The 19660-nt window shown below is 46.2% G+C and overlaps 1 protein-coding gene across 4 annotated transcripts in view; it reads right to left on the reverse strand.

Moving 5' to 3' along the window:
- The window catches only part of ABCC8 (ATP binding cassette subfamily C member 8), a 62459-nt gene that overhangs the window by 36738 nt on the left and 6061 nt on the right, over positions 1–19660 (reverse strand). For 2 of the 4 annotated variants that reach the window (XM_087822264.1, XM_087822263.1), the window contains exons 4-10: positions 17737–17903; positions 15953–16192; positions 14938–15126; positions 7619–7783; positions 4425–4580; positions 2138–2272; positions 1627–1789 (exon numbers count right to left, since the gene is read on the reverse strand). In XM_087822264.1, coding sequence (XP_087678390.1) covers positions 1627–1789; positions 2138–2272; positions 4425–4580; positions 7619–7783; positions 14938–15126; positions 15953–16192; positions 17737–17903 — 1215 coding nt within the window. Of the gene's footprint in view, positions 1–1626; positions 1790–2137; positions 2273–4424; positions 4581–7618; positions 7784–14937; positions 15127–15949; positions 16193–17736; positions 17904–19660 lie in introns of all 4 variants that reach the window. The other 2 variants (XM_087822262.1, XM_087822261.1) reach the window with 1 other exon arrangement.

A 19660-nucleotide genomic window follows, 5' to 3' on the forward strand; every position in this document is an offset into this window, starting at 1 on the left:
GATTCCCAGCTCTGTGTGGAAATAGTTCAAGGCCAGAAGTTAGAGACCCCAGAGGACCTAGTCTGAGTCATGCTATTAACCTCAGAAGTGGCCTCAGGAAGGCGTGCCTCTGGATCTCAATTTCCCATCAGAAAATATTTTCTGTTTACCTCCCTTGCCACATTGTGTGTAATTTCAACAGGTTTATCTTTTAATTCACAAATTCTCTCTTTAGCTATGTTATTTCATTTAACCTGTATTCTGATTTTTGTTTGTTTCCATTTTGTTTTCTCCCTCTGAGGATTTCCTCTTGGCCCTTCCTACCATAATGGCTCATAAGCTGAACAGGTCAAGGAACCAGTGTGCGGTGTGCCAGTGGCTAACTATCAACATTCCAATTATGAACTTGGGCACCAACTACCACCGGGTGGGTCATGGAGCCACTAGACCAACTGAGATAAACTTGAGCCAGGACTCCATTGATCACCTGACCTCATACATCCTGACTCTGACCTGGGAAATATTAACCACCCAATTTCAGTAACTAAATTTTTAATTTCTAGAAGTTCTTTTGGCTTTCTTTTCCCTTGATACTTCCCTGTTTTGCCCTGTAGGTTTTATACCTTCTTTAGCTCTTCAATTATTTTAACACACTTATTTTATTATCTCTTTCAGAGTATTCTGACACCTGCAGATATTGAGGGAGCAATTCTCCTATTTTTTGCATTTGCTGACTCACTCTGGTGGTTCCTTTTTCTCTGGTGGGTTTTTATTTCTTTATTATTAGCTCATTGTTCAACAGGAATGTTCACCACAGGAGCCCCATGTTCTCTGGAAAGTGGTTTTATTATGCGTGTCTGCTGGGATCCTAGCAGTTTTACCAGTTTGGGTTTTTTTTTCTCTATCTCTGGGCTTGGGGTTTCCAAACCAGTGGGTTAATGTAAATTCAGTTAGTATAGATACACCTGTGAGGACCTCAAACTTGAGCTCCTGTTGTTTAACGAAAATGTTTCTCCTTCTCAGGGCCCCAGATAAATGGAAGTTTCCTGGTAGCTTCTCCAGGGCAGTGGCAGCTCAGTCTGACTTATTGGAAAGGAGTCCTCACACTTAGGAGAATTCAAACTATTATTTGCTCCTTTACTGCCGCCTCTCCATAATATATCAGCTTGGTAGCATATCAAAGACCTCGTCTCTCTCATCACTGTATCTTTTTTTTTTAATATATCTTTATTGATTTCAGAGAGAGGGGGAGAGAGAGAAACATCAATGATGAGAGAGTCATTGATCGGCTGCCTCCTGCACGCCCCCTACTGGGGATCGAGCCCGCAACCCGGGCATGTGCCCTGACCGGGAATCGAACCCCGATCTCCTGGATCCTAGGCTGATGCTCAGCCGCTGAGCCACGCCCGGCCGGGCTCATTGTATCTTGAGCCCAGCACAGTACCATATGTAGCAGGCTCTCAATACATGTTTGCTGAATAAATGACTAAAGAACACTGATTTCTTGGGGCTCTGCTACATGAGACAGTTGAGGCTCCCCTGGATTGGATGACCCCAAAGCCTCCTGCGTCTGCCACCGCCTCCTGCCCCAAGCCCTGGTACCCTACCCCGGCAGCACGCAGGGCTGGCTCTTTGGGGTGGACTCACTGGAAATTGAGGTGTAGATGGCAAAGGCCCTGAGACTGGTCATCTCCTTCCTGCGGGTCACCTCCACCCGCGTGCGGAAGATGTTCTCCCAGGCGTACAGCTTGAGCAGCTTGATGCCGCGGAGCATCTCGTTGGTCTGCTTCAGCCTCTCGTTAGAATACTCCTGCCAGGGGTCACCGAGTCAGAGAGGGGTTTCTCCTGCCCCCATTCTACCCGAGAGGAAGGAGCCGAGTCAATGTCCTCACCATCCCACAGACAAGGCCCGGCTCCTGTCCCCACAGGGATGCTCCCTGCCTTCTCCATTAATCCCATTTCACAGGCAAAGAAATGGGTGGAGCAGACAGGTGAAGCGACCTGCTTAAGGTCAACGATAGTGTGCATGTGTGCGGGGGGCTACTTGGCGGTATCTGGGGGAAGACTGAAGGGACCCACAGATGAGAGGGGAGAGGGAGCAGGCAGACACATGGGGAAGGATGGGGGGAGGGGCAGGTGCACACCTGGGGGCACTCACCAGGGTGCTCCGCTGGGCCTGGGAGAGCTTGGTGGCCACGAAGTACTGGACAGGGGCCAGCAGAATGATGACAGCTGCCCCAATTAAGGCACTGACTCCAAGGATGTAGTAAAGGAGAAGCACGCCCACGATGATCTGAGGGAGGGCAGGGGCATGGATCCCTCTGACCTGGCGGCTGCCCTGCCAGGGGGCGTTGGCAAAATCCCCCCCTCCAGTCCCCTAAAGTGAGAAAGGTCTTGGTGCCCGGGTTTCCAAACTGTCTTGGGGAAGGGGGCAGAGGAAAAGGTGTGACAAACAATTTCAGAAGGAGGAGCTAACACGATGGGCTCACACAAGCAGAGAGCTTGGGCTGGGAACTAACTGCATTTGTCTGCAAGGCCGGTGGAAGCATGATCTCGCCCCAAGTCTGTGATGCAGGCGGAGGTCTCAGAGCTGAGGCTGCACAGTGGGTGTCACAGTGCAACCTTTGCTCTGTGCTGGTTACCAAGGCTGACATTTCTCTCATTGGGAAAAGTGATACATGAGCAAAGGGGCACAACTGCTGCATCCATGCCAGACAAACCAGTCCAGGGTCCAAGAATTTACTTTTCATTCTTATGCTCCTGGCATCTTTAATTTTTTAGTGGATCTCACAGATATTCTCTGAAAAGAGAATTCATTCTGTTTCTAACTTTATGTAAATGACTGCCTGCTTCTGAATATTTATGAGAAGTGTGAGTTACTCTTGCCAGTTCCCAAAGCATCAAGATGACAGGTTCTCAGGTTGCCTTCAAAAGCAGGCACCTCTAAATTTGGGGCTTATTCTAGAGGAACAGATGTGCTGCCTTCCTTAATTGAAAATAAAAGCTGCCTGGGCTGGCCCTGCACTCCCTGAGCCCTGCACCAAATTGGCGCTCAGTTCCCTGCACCACCTCAAGACAGAGGAGTAAGGGGTGGCTCTGTGATTTCCAGTCATCGCAGAATGCCTCCTGCATTAGCAGGTTCCTAAGGCTGGTAAGTGCCCCTTCACCACCTGCTTCCCAGTGTTTAGCGGATGTTAACGGCATGGATGGGCAGAGGAGCTCATTAGGAGATGAAGAACACTCCTGCTCCTGCTGGGCCCTGCCACCATCGCCCTCCGGGAAAATTATCCCTGCATCCAGTCCTTTCATGAGCTCTCCTCATATGGAAGCAAACAGGACGTCATTCAGTAGCTTGGGTAGAGCTGGACCCCAAGGAAGTTCCTAGAGTCACCACCAGCACACAGGCTGGGGGTCTGTGGCTGCACCCCCACCACCTGCTGGGGCAGGAGCTGGGGAGGCAACATCTGCTGCTCCCAAAGCTCCTCCTCACACTCCACCTACCCCTCTTCGAGCTTCTCAGACTCCTCTGTTCACTCCTCTCTTCTGCAGTGGTCTGAATGGACCCCACGGGAGAACATACCAGAAATCAGGGATTCTGAGTGTGCAAAGCAAGTGTGTGTGTGTGTGGGGGGGAAGGCCTATTTTAGCTCCTAGTCACAAGTTAGGAAAGCCAATCTAGGGTAGTAATGGGGAGATCACAGTCCCTGGATTTTACACCCCCGAGTTTGAATGCAGTCTCAGCATTTACTGGCTATGCAATTTTGGGCAAGTTACGTAACCTGAGTCTCAGCTTCTTCATTTTTAAAATGGTGTTTTTAATGTCCACTTAGCAGGACTGTTGTGAAGATTAAGTGAACATATATGATAAGCACCTAGAATAGCGCCTGGCACATAGTTGCAGATCAATACAAGGTGGCTTATAGGGAATTTAGAAATGCATAAAGAAAATAAAAATCACTGCAACCCCAGCATGAGACCTTCCAGTTATTTTTTCTGTGTGAATCTGTGAAAATGTATACATATATATATTCCAACTTAGTAGGGAGTATATTACATACACTATTTTGTAATTTACTCTTTTTTACTTAAAATATATATCAGAACACTTCAGTGTAAGCAGTTTGCTAAAACATAACTTTTAATGTCTGCAAGTGTTCCAACTATTCTGTAGTTAAAAAAAATTTTTTTAAGGTTTAAGCTGCATTTAAAAAGTCTTAATGGCACTACCTTCTCTGATCATCAAGAGAGGTGGCTAGACGCTTGCAGAGTGTGAGACAGTATAGAGACCCAGGGATACACCCCACGGAGACCTGGGGGTGGGGAGGGGTGGAAGGTACCGGCAAACATGGAGAGGAACATGGTGGACTCTTACTCACTGAGCACATACCAGCAGAGTCTGGTTTTGTGCCCCCTCTCCCACTCTCCACCAGAGCACCATCCCTTACCTGTACTGGCATAGCCCAGAGGTTTGGGCATAAGAAGAAAAACCACATGAGCTGGTTGGTGTCGATGGCAACCAGGTTACAGATCTGTCCAGCAGTCATTTCTCCCATGGATAGGTTGGAGGTGGACAGGTGCATAATTTTATTGTAAATCTTGGTCTAGAAATGAGAGCAGCATGTTTCTCATTTGTCGTCATCATTCTAATCACCACCCCAGATGCCATGCATCTCTAATATGCCAGGGACTTCTCGGACATTCTCCCTACGGAGCACAGAGCAGCTCTGTGAGGGGCCCTGCATTACTGTTCCACTTTTACAAATGAGGTAACTAAGGTTCAGTGAGGTACAGGGCCTTGGTGACCAATCAGGCAAGTCCGAGAGGCAGCACTCAAGCGAGAAAGCCACGCCAGCATGGTCAGCTACTCTCCCAGCAAGCGAGACTCTCCCTTGGGGACAGGATTTAATTAGCCCTTAAATCTTAGAAGCAGCTCTTCATGTCCAGTTGTATTCTTGATTTACCAGATGCCAGTAGAAAGCATACTTTGGAGCCATAAAAATGACAAAGTGGGGCAGCCCTCTGATTTAATATGGCCATCTCCAACCGGGGATGGGGTGTGCTCTGGGGCCAAGTCCTGTCTTCATTGAGCTTTGAAACAAGACAAGGGCTCGGCCTGAAATGGTCTTATGTGAGACACAATGTATGAGTGTCGATCAGCCCAGTGCCATCCTGGAGTCCAGCCACCCTGGGGACCTTGCTTTCACCCTCCAGGCAGATGGCAACAGCTGTGGTAATGGCTTTGAACCTAAAAGCTCTATGTGCAGAGTGATTGTGCCTCCCAGGAAGAGGCAATTCTTAGGCTATGTGCTCTTGAAAAAAAGAAAAATGCCTTTCGGTCTTAAATGGCCCGGAGATGCCTGCTCTCGAATGAAATTCTATTACGCGTTCTGTTGTAAGGTGGATCCCCAGCCCTTAATTTATATTTTGTGTAAACCCAGGCTTTCTGTGGGTCCGGTGTGCTTAAAGCATAAGCCTATTCTTTGTCTTATTTGTGAGTTTACATACACCATGACTAAGGTTTAAAATAATGGCAATGACATTTTTGGACAAATCTATGCCCATCCTAGGTCATGTGAATTCGGTCTTAAAATAATAATAATAAGCCTAGTTTCGGTGAAGTAGAAACATAGCTTAATCTCTTGAAGAAAGTATTATTAAGTAAAGACCAGGATGCACAGAAGTAAACAGCCGGCCGAGAGCCAGTATGTCAGAAATTCTATATAACACAGGAATTTTGCTTAATGACTTTTAATGCAAGAAATGGGATTACTCTCAAATACATGAAGACAGGACTCTTTGTCTATAATTTTCTGTAAATCTCTGAAAGAAAGAAGTTTTTATCTAATGTGTTTCCATAATTAATGCTAACATCTTCTTCTTGTGACATCTGAATCAATCTCTCTTATTAATGCAAAAGATTCAGACAGTTTGATAAAACAATTATATGCTAATATGCTAAAAAACCATTTTGCCTCTTTTAGTGTAATAGGAAAATACTGGGCCGGAGTGTGAGTTATGACATACAAATAGAAAGTAGATTTAATTACAAAACTGTTTGATGACAAAATTGGCTGTTGTTTGTGGTGGTGCATGTCTGCCTGTCACTGGAAGGGTGTGAGCAGAGGCTGGGATTTTCAGAGAGGTTTTCTGAACAGAGCAATAGCTTGGTTCTTGCTAGCTCTAAGCCCCTGTGAGTCTCAGAGGCTTTTGGATTTTCCGGGGCTCTTTCCACCAATCTCACATGATGATATACATCCCTGAGGAATTGGCTCTGCTTCCTCAATGAAAAATCACTGGGGATGAGCAGCATTGTCATGATCAGCTGCTCAGTTGTGCACTGCACAGTTCTAGGGGGGCCATACACATGGACTACACCAAGGTAATCAGAATTTGGACCCTGACACTGTTCCCAGCCCAGGCTACCCCTTTTCCCTTTCAGTCCCTTTCCTACAAAGCCTCTGATCCTGGCCCCCAGAGCACCAGTCAATGTTAGAGATTCTGAGGCTCATTTCTGAAGATTAAGGTGGCTTTGGAGTTTGATGGTACTGACTTCCTGGGAATTGCTGGGTATGGCAGAATCTGTAGGTGTCCCCCCATATCCATTCTCTCCTTTTCGCCAGAAGAATTTCTAGCAGGGCATACGTCAAGATGAAAGCCCCCACGTCTCTAGGTACGGCCATGTGGGCAATTTCTCACTAATGGGATGGAACAGAATATGGGCAACTTCTGGATTATGGATCTAAAGGAAGGCAGCATTCCATCCTATTGTTCCAGCTTTCCTCCTGCTGGGTTAAATGTAGCCATGATAGTGACAATTTCAGTAGTCATTTTAAACCATAAGATGAAAGTAACTGTAAGAAGGCTGGCAGAGCAACAGTATAGAAAGAACCAAGGTCTCTGATGATTGTGTAGCTATCACACCAGCCCTAACTGAAAAACAAACTTCTATCTTATATAAGCCATTATTATACTGGGTCTCTTTATTCCAACCACTGAACCAAAATTCTAACAAAAACACCGGAGCTTAGACAACTCTCATCACCAGCTTGCCTAGAGGGGCCCTGAATCCTCCTTGACTTTCATCATCTTTCCAATGGACTCTGAGAAGGAATCCACAGAAGGCAGCGGCAAGAAGCTAGACCAAGGGCCCTATCAGACCAGATAAGTTTCTCTTATGACCCAAGATTTAAGATCTCCAATAGATCTTAGAGACTCTCTAATCCTGGTATGTCAAACATGTTCCCTGTTTGGCACCCAAAGACTCTGGTAGCAGAACTCTGGAATAGTGTCTAGAGAAGGATCCTGGGCGGCATTTGTATTCAGCAGGAAAGAGTGCTGTAATGGATTAGGGATGTTGGTCCCATCCTAGGCTGGAAAATGTGAAGGCCCAAGGGCTAAGCAGACCCCACAGGACAGGAGGGGTCTAGTCCAAAGCAGACCCAGGGCTAGAACTACTACATTTCCTAAGTCCAGCCCAAGGCACTTTTCAGGATCCCACACTGTGTTGTCATGGTTATTGTTTCAAAACACGGGGAAAGAGCCACCAAAAAATAAATTCACAGCAGGATTATCCTTAAGTGTCCATGAGGACAAGTCATGTAGTTCTTACCATGAAGTGAAGAAATAATCATCCAAGTACCTGTATTGCTCCTCGCAAGTTAATTCCGGTTTCGATGGCGACATAGTAGGATGCTTGCAGAAATGTCCTTTGCAGCAGGAGGGCAAGGAACAGAAGCACGGCTAAGACGTAGGCATTGGCAAGAAACTCTTGGGATGAGACAAAGTAAACCCCAAGAAATTGTGTCTGTTGGAAAGAGAAGTTCAGAGGTGGCTATCACTGCTAGCAAAAAGGCCGCCATTAGTACCTGTTACTGTGCCATAGTGGTCATTGTTATAAGTCCCTCCATGCTTGCAAAGCCTTGTGCAATTGTTTATGAGTGAAATATCAGACTGATGGATCCTACTAAACATTCTCCTAACTGCAGGAAGGGATGCCTAGACCCTCTTCAACATCCTGCTTAGGGGAGCAGATGCGGCCCAGTTCGAACCTCACCCTCATAAATATCACTCACAGCATTGTGGTCACCAGGCCCAGGGGAGCTCATGCTGAATGGAGCAAGAATAAATAGAGCAAATCACAGAGCAGCCAAAACCAGAACGGCTAGAACAAATCCCACGATGTGTGTTCTCTGCTACAAAAATGGATCAGGGGAGGCCTTGTCCCACACTCACCAACAGCCTGCTCTGTAGTAATTTCTGGGCAGAAAGACCAGCGAAAAATATGGCATGGCAGCGCTCCCAGGTGAAAGATAGGAACACATCGCCTAAAATAACTGAAAAGATTTCAGACCCAAGCCCCGCAGACTCATGGGCTCCCAGGACTTCCTTTTAAATTTAAGGCTCTCTTTCTGCACCCTCCAGCAAGATCGCAGATGATAAGCAGTGAAGAGAAAAACCCACAAACATTTTGACTTTGTTGCTAAAGATACCAGGGAACAGCAGCATGTCTGCTTCCAAATTCAGCATCAAGAGCTCCCAGGAAAACTTTGATCTTGGATAAGTTCATTGCTCCCCAGCAGGGCCACATCAATATTTCCATGAAGACAGAACTGTCCCCTTTCTGAGGCTCTGCACTCTACACTGCAAGCTACTTGGAAGGGTGTGGGAGCTGCTGCAGGGGAAAGAGTGCTGGGAACAAAGTGATGAAGAGCCGAGGGCATGTCCCTGACCATGATCAGGCTGAAGGGGGCTGGACTCTGAGTCAAGCCCTTTCCCTAGAGTCAAAAATTACTGGATTCTGGATACAGGGCTTTCTGATGGGAGAAAAGATAATACCTTTTGGTTCAAAGGGGCTCTCTAAACCTCACTGCTCTGTAGAGCTGGTCCTGCTCATGATGGTTTCTCCCTTTGTCTGTGGGATAAGGGTCGCTCTCTTTTGGGGACAGCAGGAAGCAGACACAGGGACACCATTGAGGGACACATGCAGGACTCTTAGAGGAAGGCCAACTGAGGCCTGAAGCCCTCGACTTTCCTTCTCATTTGTCAAAGTACCAGAGGGAGAAGGGAGAAGGTAGTGGGTGGGAGTGGGCAAGAAGCAGCAAATGGACCTTAAAATTAGGCTTCAGGGTGGGGTGGGGGTAAACTTGACCTTACAAGGAGGCAAGGGGCAGGAAACTATTTATCAGGTGCAAAACTCCACCCTCATAAAACTCTAATGAGAAGGGAAGCATTATTAGCCCAATTTTATACATGAGGAAATGGAGTTCTTGCATGGGTAAATGGCTGGCTCCAGGTCACATGCTGTAAAGGAGTGAACATGAACCTGTGTGATGTTAAACACTACCCCAGACCTAATGCTTAGGCCACCTAGCCTTTCACCTTGAGGCTTTTATTGTCATCTATAAGCTTGTGACTTGCCAGGGGGAAGCATGCCACTTGGCTGGTTCTGAGTCAAAAGGGAAGGCATGCAGGGAATTCTTCTGTTCTGTATTCTCTGTAGAGACCCAGCTCTGGAGAATGGAGCTCATTTTTATTTTATTTTAATTTTTTATTTTATTTTTATTATTATTTTTAAAAATATATCTTTATTGATTTCAGAGAGAGAGGAAGGGAGAGGGAGAGAGAGAAATAGAAACATCAATGATGAGAGAGTCATCATTGATCGGTTACCTCCTGCACACCCCTGACTGGGGATCAAGCCCACAACCCAGGCATGTGCCCTGACTGGGAACTGAACCATGATCTCCTGGGTCCTAGGTCAATGCTCAACTACTGAGCCACGCCCGGGCGGCTGGGGCTCATTATTTTAAAGCAACAAAGCACAGCATGGGAATTCATTCCGAAGGAAGTAATTTAACGTAAGGAAATAGTGTATGTGCAAAAATGTCTCTCTGGATTAGAGCAGGGGGATAGTGCAAAAATCCCTTAAATGTCTAACCACAGGAAATTGTCAGGCATATTATGATGCTCATGGAAATGCTATGCATCCAAGAACACTGATCATCATGAAAGCTCTTGAGTAGCACAGAATGCCACACATGTGTTGTGTCACAATGATCAGAAAACACATGGGGTGGAGAATGAGGCCTAGAAAAATGAATGGATCTTAACAAGGCAACAAATTCTCTTTTTGCAGCTGTAAAAGTAAAGCCTTTCTCTCTTTCCTCCTGCAACACACACACTCTCTAGGGTCAGAAACTATATTTCTTTGGATCAAAACTTTTGTGACCTGTTAAAATAAAAATCTCCCTACAGGCATAAGTCATGAGTTCATTATTTCATCTCTCTTCAAAGAGGCAGTTTAAAAAGGATGAAGTCTAGAAAAGCAATGTTTTAATTAAGAAGTGGGTACTAGATTAGCCAAAGAGGCCTGGGGTGCTGCCCAGGGAAAACAGGCCCTGGTGGAGTCTAGTGACCAGGGGCCCTGGGAGGCGGTGCATGTGTGTGAGGGCATAGCCGCTGCCCAGCACCCTGAAGGCATCACGGCAGGAGAGAAAAGGCCAAGGACCTACAACTTAACGTTTGGTGGAAGGTAAATGCTTTGGAAGATCAGATGCCTTAGTCTTACATTTTCACAAGCTCTCAGGGAAGAAATTGTGTTTGTTTCCAGGGATTGCCCCAATAGTACTCAATAAATATTTTTAAAATTAATCAATGCATATGATCTTCATCCCCCATCTGATTTCTACAGAAGTTATTACACATTTCCTCATTTTGCAGTTGAGCCAGTGAAGGCTGTAGAATGTGACTGATGAAGAGCATAAAGAGAGTCTGTAGCGGAGGGGAAACTGGAACCCAGGACTCATGACTCTACAGTGATGACCCCCAGCGCCCCTGCCTGGCCAGAGGTATGAGCAGAAAGGCTTCCTTCCCTTGTTCTCTGGACTGCAAAGGAGAGGGGTCACTTGGGCCCTTGCTTCTGATTTTGGCAGGACTTAAAAGGTGAACTGCCTTTAGGTCCCAGCCCTGGGAGGCTGGGGGTAAAAACAATGAGAACTGCCTTTGACCACTCATGGACCAACATACCCACCCATCTGCACAACCATTTGACATGGTGGTTTAGAGCCTGGACTTTGACGCAGCCATATCTGAGTTAGAGTCCTGACTCATAGTATACTATCCATGTGTCCTTAGGTTAGTTCCTCAACTTCTCTGAGCCTCAGTTTTCTCACCTGTACAATGAGGCCATGAAGGGTTTCTACTTCAGAGCATTGTTGTGAGGATTCAATATAGCAATGGAGATTAAAAAATTTAGTAAGTGTAAGCACTCAGTCAATATACAGTAACTTCTGTATTATTTGTTGAAGAATCATTTCTCTTGTGCCTCCTGGGTGTCAGGCCTAGAGCTGGGAGCTGGGCACACAGAGGTCAGACAATGCAGTTCCCATCTTAAGGAACTCAGGCTCAAGTTGAGGAAGGAGACAAGGGGTGCTTTGATGGTACAAGCATAGTATGTTACAGGAGCACAGAGGAGGGGCATATAATTCAACCTGGACATTTGTGTTGAGTTTTGGCAGCTGAGGAGGGGTTAATGAGGTGAATGAAGGAAGGTACATCAGGCCAGAGCAGAGGCATGAGCACTTTCATGAGGAGACCAACCCACACATTGATTTCTCAAAGTCACAGATGCATATAAGTTCACAAAGTCACCCACAGTGATAGCCACACATATGGGCACTCAAATGGGGACACAGACACATGAAGAAAGACATACCAACAGACACAGGTATGAAATGAAAGGCACACAAATAGAAACATAAGCAGTTTCCAGGAAAACTCATTCAGAAACAAGCTCACACACTGTCACAAACCTACACGTTTTCCCACTGAGATTTAGAGGCCATTCAAAGCTTTGGCCCTTAGATTATACCACCCTGTTCCTTCTTTCTCTGTTCAGCTGACAGCCTAGCGCAGCACTGGAAGGTTTCAGATGCCAGCAGTTCTTTTGAATCCAATTTTCTCACCCTCCAGCCAGAACAGTGGCATCCATGGCAGGTGACAGATTGTGGCTGGGGGTTGGGCGGGAGAGTGGGCTGGAAAGAGATATATAATGGGCTGTGCCCAGCCTGAGTCCCAGCTCTTCCTGGAGAGTGGCAGGGGGGACAGAAGCATCAAAGATTTGGCAGGCCATAGAATCCTTCCAGTAATTAAAGAAGAAATAAGAAATGTTTGTCCTTGCAGATGCCAAGGTGGTGCGATTCTTGCCGTCTGTGAGAGTTCTGGAAAGGGAAGAGAGGGCAGGGCAGCCACTGATAATGAAGTAAACAATGGTGCCCGGCCATGCGGACTGCAGCAGGGTGGATACAGGCTAAGCAGAAAGAAGGGCTTTCTCACCGAGAGGGCTGTTAAACATTGCAACATGTGGCTAGAGAGCTTCCCTCTCTGTAGGTTCTTAAAGACCAAAATAGCACCTGTCTCTCTGGGTTAGAGCTGCTGGGAGGCAGGGGATGAACCAAATGACCCCAATAAATGACCCCTTTCCCCATTTTCTGGGCCCAGAAGCCCAAATGAGAGAATTAAGCCATATCCCAGTCAACCACACGATTGAGGATTCTTTGCTGCTGACATCAGAAACTATGCTTACTTTCAACTCTCATTTCTATGTCTGTAATGTGTCGATTGTATTTGGGCCACATGGAACAAATATTAAATACGTAAGGCCTGCTGCCACTGAGGCAGGGCCATTGGTCTCAGGGATTTACGTGCTGACCAGTAACTGGGACAAGAGCATCCCAATAGAGGGCAGTTAAACCCAGGGTTGTGTATAAATAAAAAGAGAAAAGCTAGTGTTCAGATGAGCTGATATTCTAAGTGCTGTTCTCACCATCTCTTCAGCACATCCTGCCTCAGAGCTCTCTCCTTAGGAGAATCCCACAAGATTTTGGGGAAACAAGGAAGGAGACGACAATGTGGACAAGCAGATAAGGGCTCTGGCCTGCGTCACTTCCTCCTAATATTAACAACTGGCTCCATGTTGCTGCAGGGTTACCAACGTAGAGTATTCTGGGGCCGCCTATGGTCAGACTTAAGCTAAAAGATAACATTCTTGTGGACAAGAGAAGCAATCTCTTCCCCCTCTCTTTTGGGGCTAAGTAAAGTTCAGAGGCTCAAAAGCCAGAGAAGGCCTCAAGAACCATCAAAGTATAAATAAACAAAAAGAGTCCTCACGCTTTTGATTGAACAAGAAATCTGTCCATCTTAACGTGACCAACTCCTATTAATCTGTCAAGGCCCCATTCAAATACCCCTTCCTCTATGAAGCTGTCATGACCGCTGGCTGAGTTAGTCACTCCATCTTCTCATAGTTCCCTGTACATGCCTCCTAAGAGTATTATTTAACTCACGGTATAAAAATATTTTATTCAGATTTCTCTCTCTTCCATTGGATTTTACAATCCTTGGAGCCAGAGGTGATAGCTTGATAATAATAATAATTATAATAGTCAATTTAGCATCATAACTGTACGTGCCCAGGTTATGGAGTGAAAGAGACTTTGATTCAAAGCCTGACTCTGTCACTAACTAGTTGAAAGGCCCTAGCGAACGTTACTTAGCCTTCCTGAGCTTCAAGTTACTCATCTGTAAAATGAGGGTAACAATGCCTACCTCATAAGTTGTGTGGTATGTGAATTATATCTCAATAAAGCTGTTACAAAAAAATACTTACCCTAAAAGGTTGTTTTGGGGTTTCAGTGAGAGAACACATGGATAACCCTGCACATAGCCAGGCATGTGGTAAGCTGTCAGTAAGTGGTTGTTATTATTGTTAATAGTCTTCATCATAACCATTGTCTATTCCCACAGCCTAACCCAGGTCTGACACATAGCAGGGTTCAACAAACATTTGCTGAAGAAATCAGACAAATGGACTGGAAGTGTCTCATATTCCTGACCAAAAGTGCTCAGTTGATTAATTATAGCCCATGAAAAAATTAATATAAATCTCCTAAGAAGTAAATGCTATCTGTGATTTTGGAGCCCTCGAGATGAATAGCATTTCACAAGGGAGTGTCATAAATTACTAAGATCCCTAATTAGTAATTCTCTGCATCATTTTTGGACTATTTGTGGTTAAAAGGTTATAATGATGTTCTTTCTTGGAAAATAAAACACTGAATCTTGTTCAAGGTGAAAAGTTATCCATTTCAAGACCATCTGAACCTAAGCAGCAGTAAATATACAGATGAGACAAGTAAGCACTCCACCTTCCCTCCACCCCATGGCGAATGCTATTGTGCCAAACAGGGAAAATAAGCCCCTGTTTAGACTTTCTGACTCTTTTGTCCAACAAATTTCAGTTTGTAGCATCTTTACAGGGGAAAGGCTGATGGATATCATCTAGTCCAATGGGTTTCAAATATTTTTAAGACATGAAACTTTTTTAAAAAGAAATTCAATGGAAAAGTCCAACATATTAATAAAAGTGGGGCAGCTTTGAATGAACTCTGGAGCAGGGAGAGAAAAAGCCCTATGCATGAGGGTTTGCCACGCTCCTTCCCCCCAAAGCAGCCCTCAAGGCGCCCCAGCAGAACCTCGAGTGCTATGAATATGCGGAACTGAGGAAGACAGATCCCTGAAAAGGTACTGAGAGTCTATTAAGATGACATGAACTAAAAGCCAACAAGTCATAAAAGCTCTTGACAATGAGTGCACAAATGCACTTCCTGCTACTTTCTCAATGACTAAGTAACCGGGAGAGGTATTCTGGTGGTGATGGCGTGGTGAGGAGAGTGGGGCTCCAGGAATCCTCTTGGGGCACAAGCTCGCCTCCTGGCATTTCTGTTGACCAGTGTGGAGCATCTTCTGGATGGAGGTTATTGCCAAGTGAGGAGCAATACTGTGCATGTGTGAGGAGTGGTTCTACTGCAGCCACAGCTCACACACATTGGCCTCTGGCACATTCTTACCCACCAGTAAAACCTTCCAAAGGGTGCCCAGCTCTACCCCTAGGTGGCCTACCTTGGGCTGGAAGACACTGTTCTCCTTCCCAAGATGGTCCACGATTCCAAAGATACACAGGGGCCCGGCGAAGCCCAGTAGGTCGGCCAAGATGCGGAAAGTGCTGCTGAGGACCAGGCGTCTCCCGAAGGCATGGCAGAGCGCCCGCCAGATGGCCCGGGCACCCTGTGGGCTCTGCGTGTCCTTCCGCTGCCCAGAGAGACCCATGGCCAGGTCAGAGTGGCCGAGGGCCCGTTCACAGCAGGGCCCAGTATCCCAGGAAGCCCCTGGATCCTGCTGCCTGGAGAAGCCTGGTGGCCACATCTGCTGCAAACAGGTGAACTCCGGGAAGAAATCAAGGAACCACCAAATCATGGGTGGGCCCTATCAATACCAACATGGTCCAGATGGGGAAGCTGCAGCCAGAATATCGATCAAGGTCACACGGCTGGTCAGGGACTATGTGATGAGCACAGCATGGTGATGAGGGAAGGAGCACTAAACTGGGAGTCGGGAGACTGGCTCTGACACTTACCAGCTGTGGGTCAGCTCTGAGGAGGTCATGGCCTTTCTCAGGGCCTCAGTTTCCTCTCCAGTGATATGGGGAGATCCTTATCTGGCCTTACTGATAGGATTATTCTAAGGATCAGGCCACTAATGACCCTGCTTTCCAAAACCGGTGAAAATTCGTTTTGGCACCCTTTAATCACTGTGCTCCAGAATGAAGCACAGTGGGTCTCCAGTGGGGTCACTTCCCTTCTCAAGGCTTCGGTTTCCCCACCTGGACAATGAAGGTGTTAGACCAGATGACCTAAACTATAAGGGTCATTCCAGCTGTGACTGCTCTATGAATCTTTGGTCCTAGACTTGCCCCTGGTTCACTGTGTGACTTAGGGCAAGCCTCTTCCTCTCTCTGGGTCTCAATTTCCCCACCTGTCCCACCAGGGGTTTGACCTCATGCTTTCCGAGGTTCCCATTTGTGACTCTAAACCCGAGGGCAGGGAATGGATGGTGTAGCCATGCTCCCACTGACCGCCTGGGCGTCGAAGGCCTCTCGGAGCCGCTGGTAGTTGGTCAGAGCCCTCATGGCGATGGGCAGCTTCCCGATAACTCGCAGATCAATGGGCTTCTTGTGGGCAGTCTTGATGAAGGCATTCATCCACCAATAGGTGCCTTTGGACAGCAGGTTCACGAAGGGCTGCAAGAAGCGCACCCCCAGGTCCTGCAGGTCCTCGGGGGGCTTCACCTCCCTCGGCGTCTTGAAGAAGATGTATCTCTGTGGGGCACACAGGCCACTGGGGATGGGTAAGTGCAACTTCTCACCATTCTCCAGTTTGCCCAACAACAAAGACTTGGGGTTGTGACATCCTACCCTTGACCTCTAACAGATGGGGCCATCGTTTGCCTGTTCCTTCTTGACCACTAATGCCATCACCTCCTGACTTTTCATTGAGGCCTGCTCTGAATCTTTTGGGCTGGGTTGGGTTGGGTTCAAGTTAGATTGGGGAAGAGCAGAGATCTCCCATATGTTGTCTTCTTCATAAATCTGAGGATATCACCATGTAGGGTTTCCAGAGTGTGGAGCCATGCAGACCTGGGTTCGAATCCTTACTTACTAGATTTTTGGACAAATCTTGTCTAAAATATTTCCTCATCTAAAACGGGGTGGTACTTGCATCACAGGGGGGTGCTGTGAGGGTCAGTTGAGGCAGGGAATGTAGAAAACCTTTGTACCCTGCAAATCAACTAAAAGCAGAGGAGTTAGAGAAATGCAAACTGGAGTAGCATTTCACGCTCATCAGACTGGCCCAAATTAGAAATGGCTATAACCCCCACTGCTGGTTGGAGGAAGGAAAAGGGTTTTCTTATTTATTGATGGTAGATTACAGCTTTTCTGGAAGGTGATCTGCAATATCAATTAAAATTTAAAATACACAGAGCGTTTGAACCAGCAACTCAACTCCTTGAACTCTCTCCCATAGATATAAAAAAAGCAATACATAAAGATATAGTTAATATGTTTAATACGCCATTATTTGCAGAGGCAAAAACTTGGCAACAAAGTGAATGTCCATTAAAAGGGTCATGGCTGATAAATTATGGCTCAATCACGATGGAATATTATGCAGCCATTAAGAAGATAGAATTAGCCATACCACACTTGGAGGGAGTCCTAAGAGATATCTGTCGGATGAAAAAGGAAGATGCAGAAAACTGTATAATATGATCTGATTTTTATAAAGTATTGAGAGAAAAAACTGTATATATGTGAAAAAAAAAACACTCTGAATAGATAGAAGTTTATGTATTATATTAATAAAAATAAAGACTGGAAGGACACGCACTAGGTTCTTAATCCAGGTTACCTGGGGAAGGAACTGTCAGGGAGGGGATACATCCTAGAAAGGGAAAGCGAGGCAAGCAAAAATGATGACAAAACAAGAGACATGTGTGCAGCCGCATTTACTCACGTGTATGTGTAACTATAAGAACGCATTAAAATAAAAACAAGATCCCCCTCCCCCCAAATCAAATAAACTTGGAGAAGCCAGTACCTGAAGCTTTTATTTCCTCCCTGTGGGATTAAACCCAGAATCCTATAAGCTTGCTAACCTTCTTTCCCTCTGGGCAGCTGGGCCAGATGGAATGTTGCTCCTGAAAGTTCTGACACTGGCCTCAAGCTCCCTTTCTGAGGCAGGTAAAACGAGCAGACTTCTAGGACCTGCCTAAGAAGCAGGATGGGGCAGGGCACTGGTCAGAAGCCCCGCCCTCGCCCAGGGTATCCTCGGGTGGGTGCCAGCGCACGAGGGGCCTGCTTACCCTCACCCTGATGACGTTCACCTCCACGAGCAGCAGCATCCCGTAGAGGACCACCAGCAGCCCCGTGAGGCAGAATCGCAGCTGCGAGAAGCCGATGTTGTGGTCGTAGAACTTGACAAACTTGATGGTCTTGGTGATGAAGGCCAGGGTCCAGTAGATAAGCAGGGCTGCGGAGGAGACGGAGCACAGAGGATGTGTGTGCACAGTTTGTGAGTGTGTGCCCTCATGTATGTGCAAGTGTGTGGGAAAGGAGAGAAGTGAGTGTGTCAGAGGAGGTATGTGAACAAGCTTTACAGATGTGTGTGCACATTTCTGAGTAAAGGGATGAGCATGTGTGAGTATATGAGTGTGCAATTTTGAGATGATGTACATATATTAAAACATTCATGACAGGCATGCTCAAAAACAATAATCTTGGAAGTCAAGCTGGTCACACTTTACAATAAATAGTAAGAAGCAAAATAGGAAAATTGTTTCTTTAATTTAAGTTGTTGGTGCTCTGCCAAGTAAGCACTTTATTTATTTATTTATTTATTTATTTATTATTATTATTAATTTAATCCTCACCTGAGGATCTTTTTTCCATTGCTTTTCAGAGAGAGTGGAAGGGAGGGAAGGAGATGGGGAGAGAGAGCCCAAGCACAGAGGGAGACCTGTGGACTTATACCGCTGGCCTACCACAGCCTGACACCCTTAGACATGCAGTCTCAAAAACAGTTAAGAGCCTGCTGGGGCGCCAGACTCCTGGCACCCTGCTGGGCAGGCTAGTGCCAGTCACAAAACCTCTAAGCCTGTTTCCTGATCTATAAAAGGGAAATAATCTTTACCTCACAGAGTTGTTGTAAAGATTAAATGAGTTAATATATGTAAAATGCTTCAGATAGTGTCTGACACATAGTAAGTGCTAAATGAGTGTTCACTGTTAGTATTTTTAACCTCTCACTTTCAATGTCCAGATCCATAAAATGGGAATAACAATAGTAGCAATAGGAAGATTGTAGGGATTAAGTGTGATAATGCATATAAGGTTTAGCACTGAGCCTGGCATGAAGTACATGCTCAATAAACGTCAACAGTTATCACTTTTGTTTCTGCCTGGGACCCCAGTCACATGGTGTCAGAAACTCTAAGCTGCCACTCTTTCCTGAGTCTCTTTATTATTTTATTATATATTTTTGTTAATCTTCACCCAAGGAGCGAGGATATTTTTTCCATTGATTCTTTAGAAACAGTGGAAGGGAAGAGGGAGGGAGGGAGAAAGGGAGGGAGGGAGGGAGGGAGAGAGAGAGAGAGAAAGAGAGAGAGAAACATCAATGTGAGAGAGACACATTGATTGGTTGCTTCCTGCACGTGCCCCAACCAGGGGTGGGGATTGAACCTGCAACCTAGGTACATGCCCTTGACCAGGAATTGAACCTTTGACCTTCCGGTGTGCAGGCTGATGCTCTCTAACCATGCCGGCCAGGGCCCAGAGTCTCTTTAAATGTTGGCAGACCACATGTTCTCTTCTCTCTCTAGGTGACCTCATCCAGGCTCAAGCTTTAGATGCTACCTATAAGCCTGTGACTGCTGAATGTATATCTCCAGCCCTGCCTCTGCCCCACTTATCTAATTCTGACTCATTTATCTAATTGCCTATTCGACACCCGAGTTGGCATCTCAATGACATCTCAAGTTCAACATGCAGAGAGAAAAATGAATCCCTTCTCCACCCCAATTCCTGTTCCTTGGCCATGTCAATTATTAATACCCTTATTTGCCTGGGCACTCAGACCCAAAGCCCCTGGCCTCGTCCCTTAACCATTCTCCCCTTTTCCATTTGATTTGCCCACACTGGTCCTTTGCCAAGTTCTTCCATTCGGAAGGCCTTTGCACTTGCTGTTCCATCTGCATGGAACATTCTTCCCCCAAATATCTGCAAACT

This window comes from Miniopterus natalensis, chromosome 11 (assembly GCF_054644295.1).
Source record: "Miniopterus natalensis isolate mMinNat1 chromosome 11, mMinNat1.hap1, whole genome shotgun sequence".
NCBI lineage: Eukaryota > Metazoa > Chordata > Mammalia > Chiroptera > Miniopteridae > Miniopterus > Miniopterus natalensis.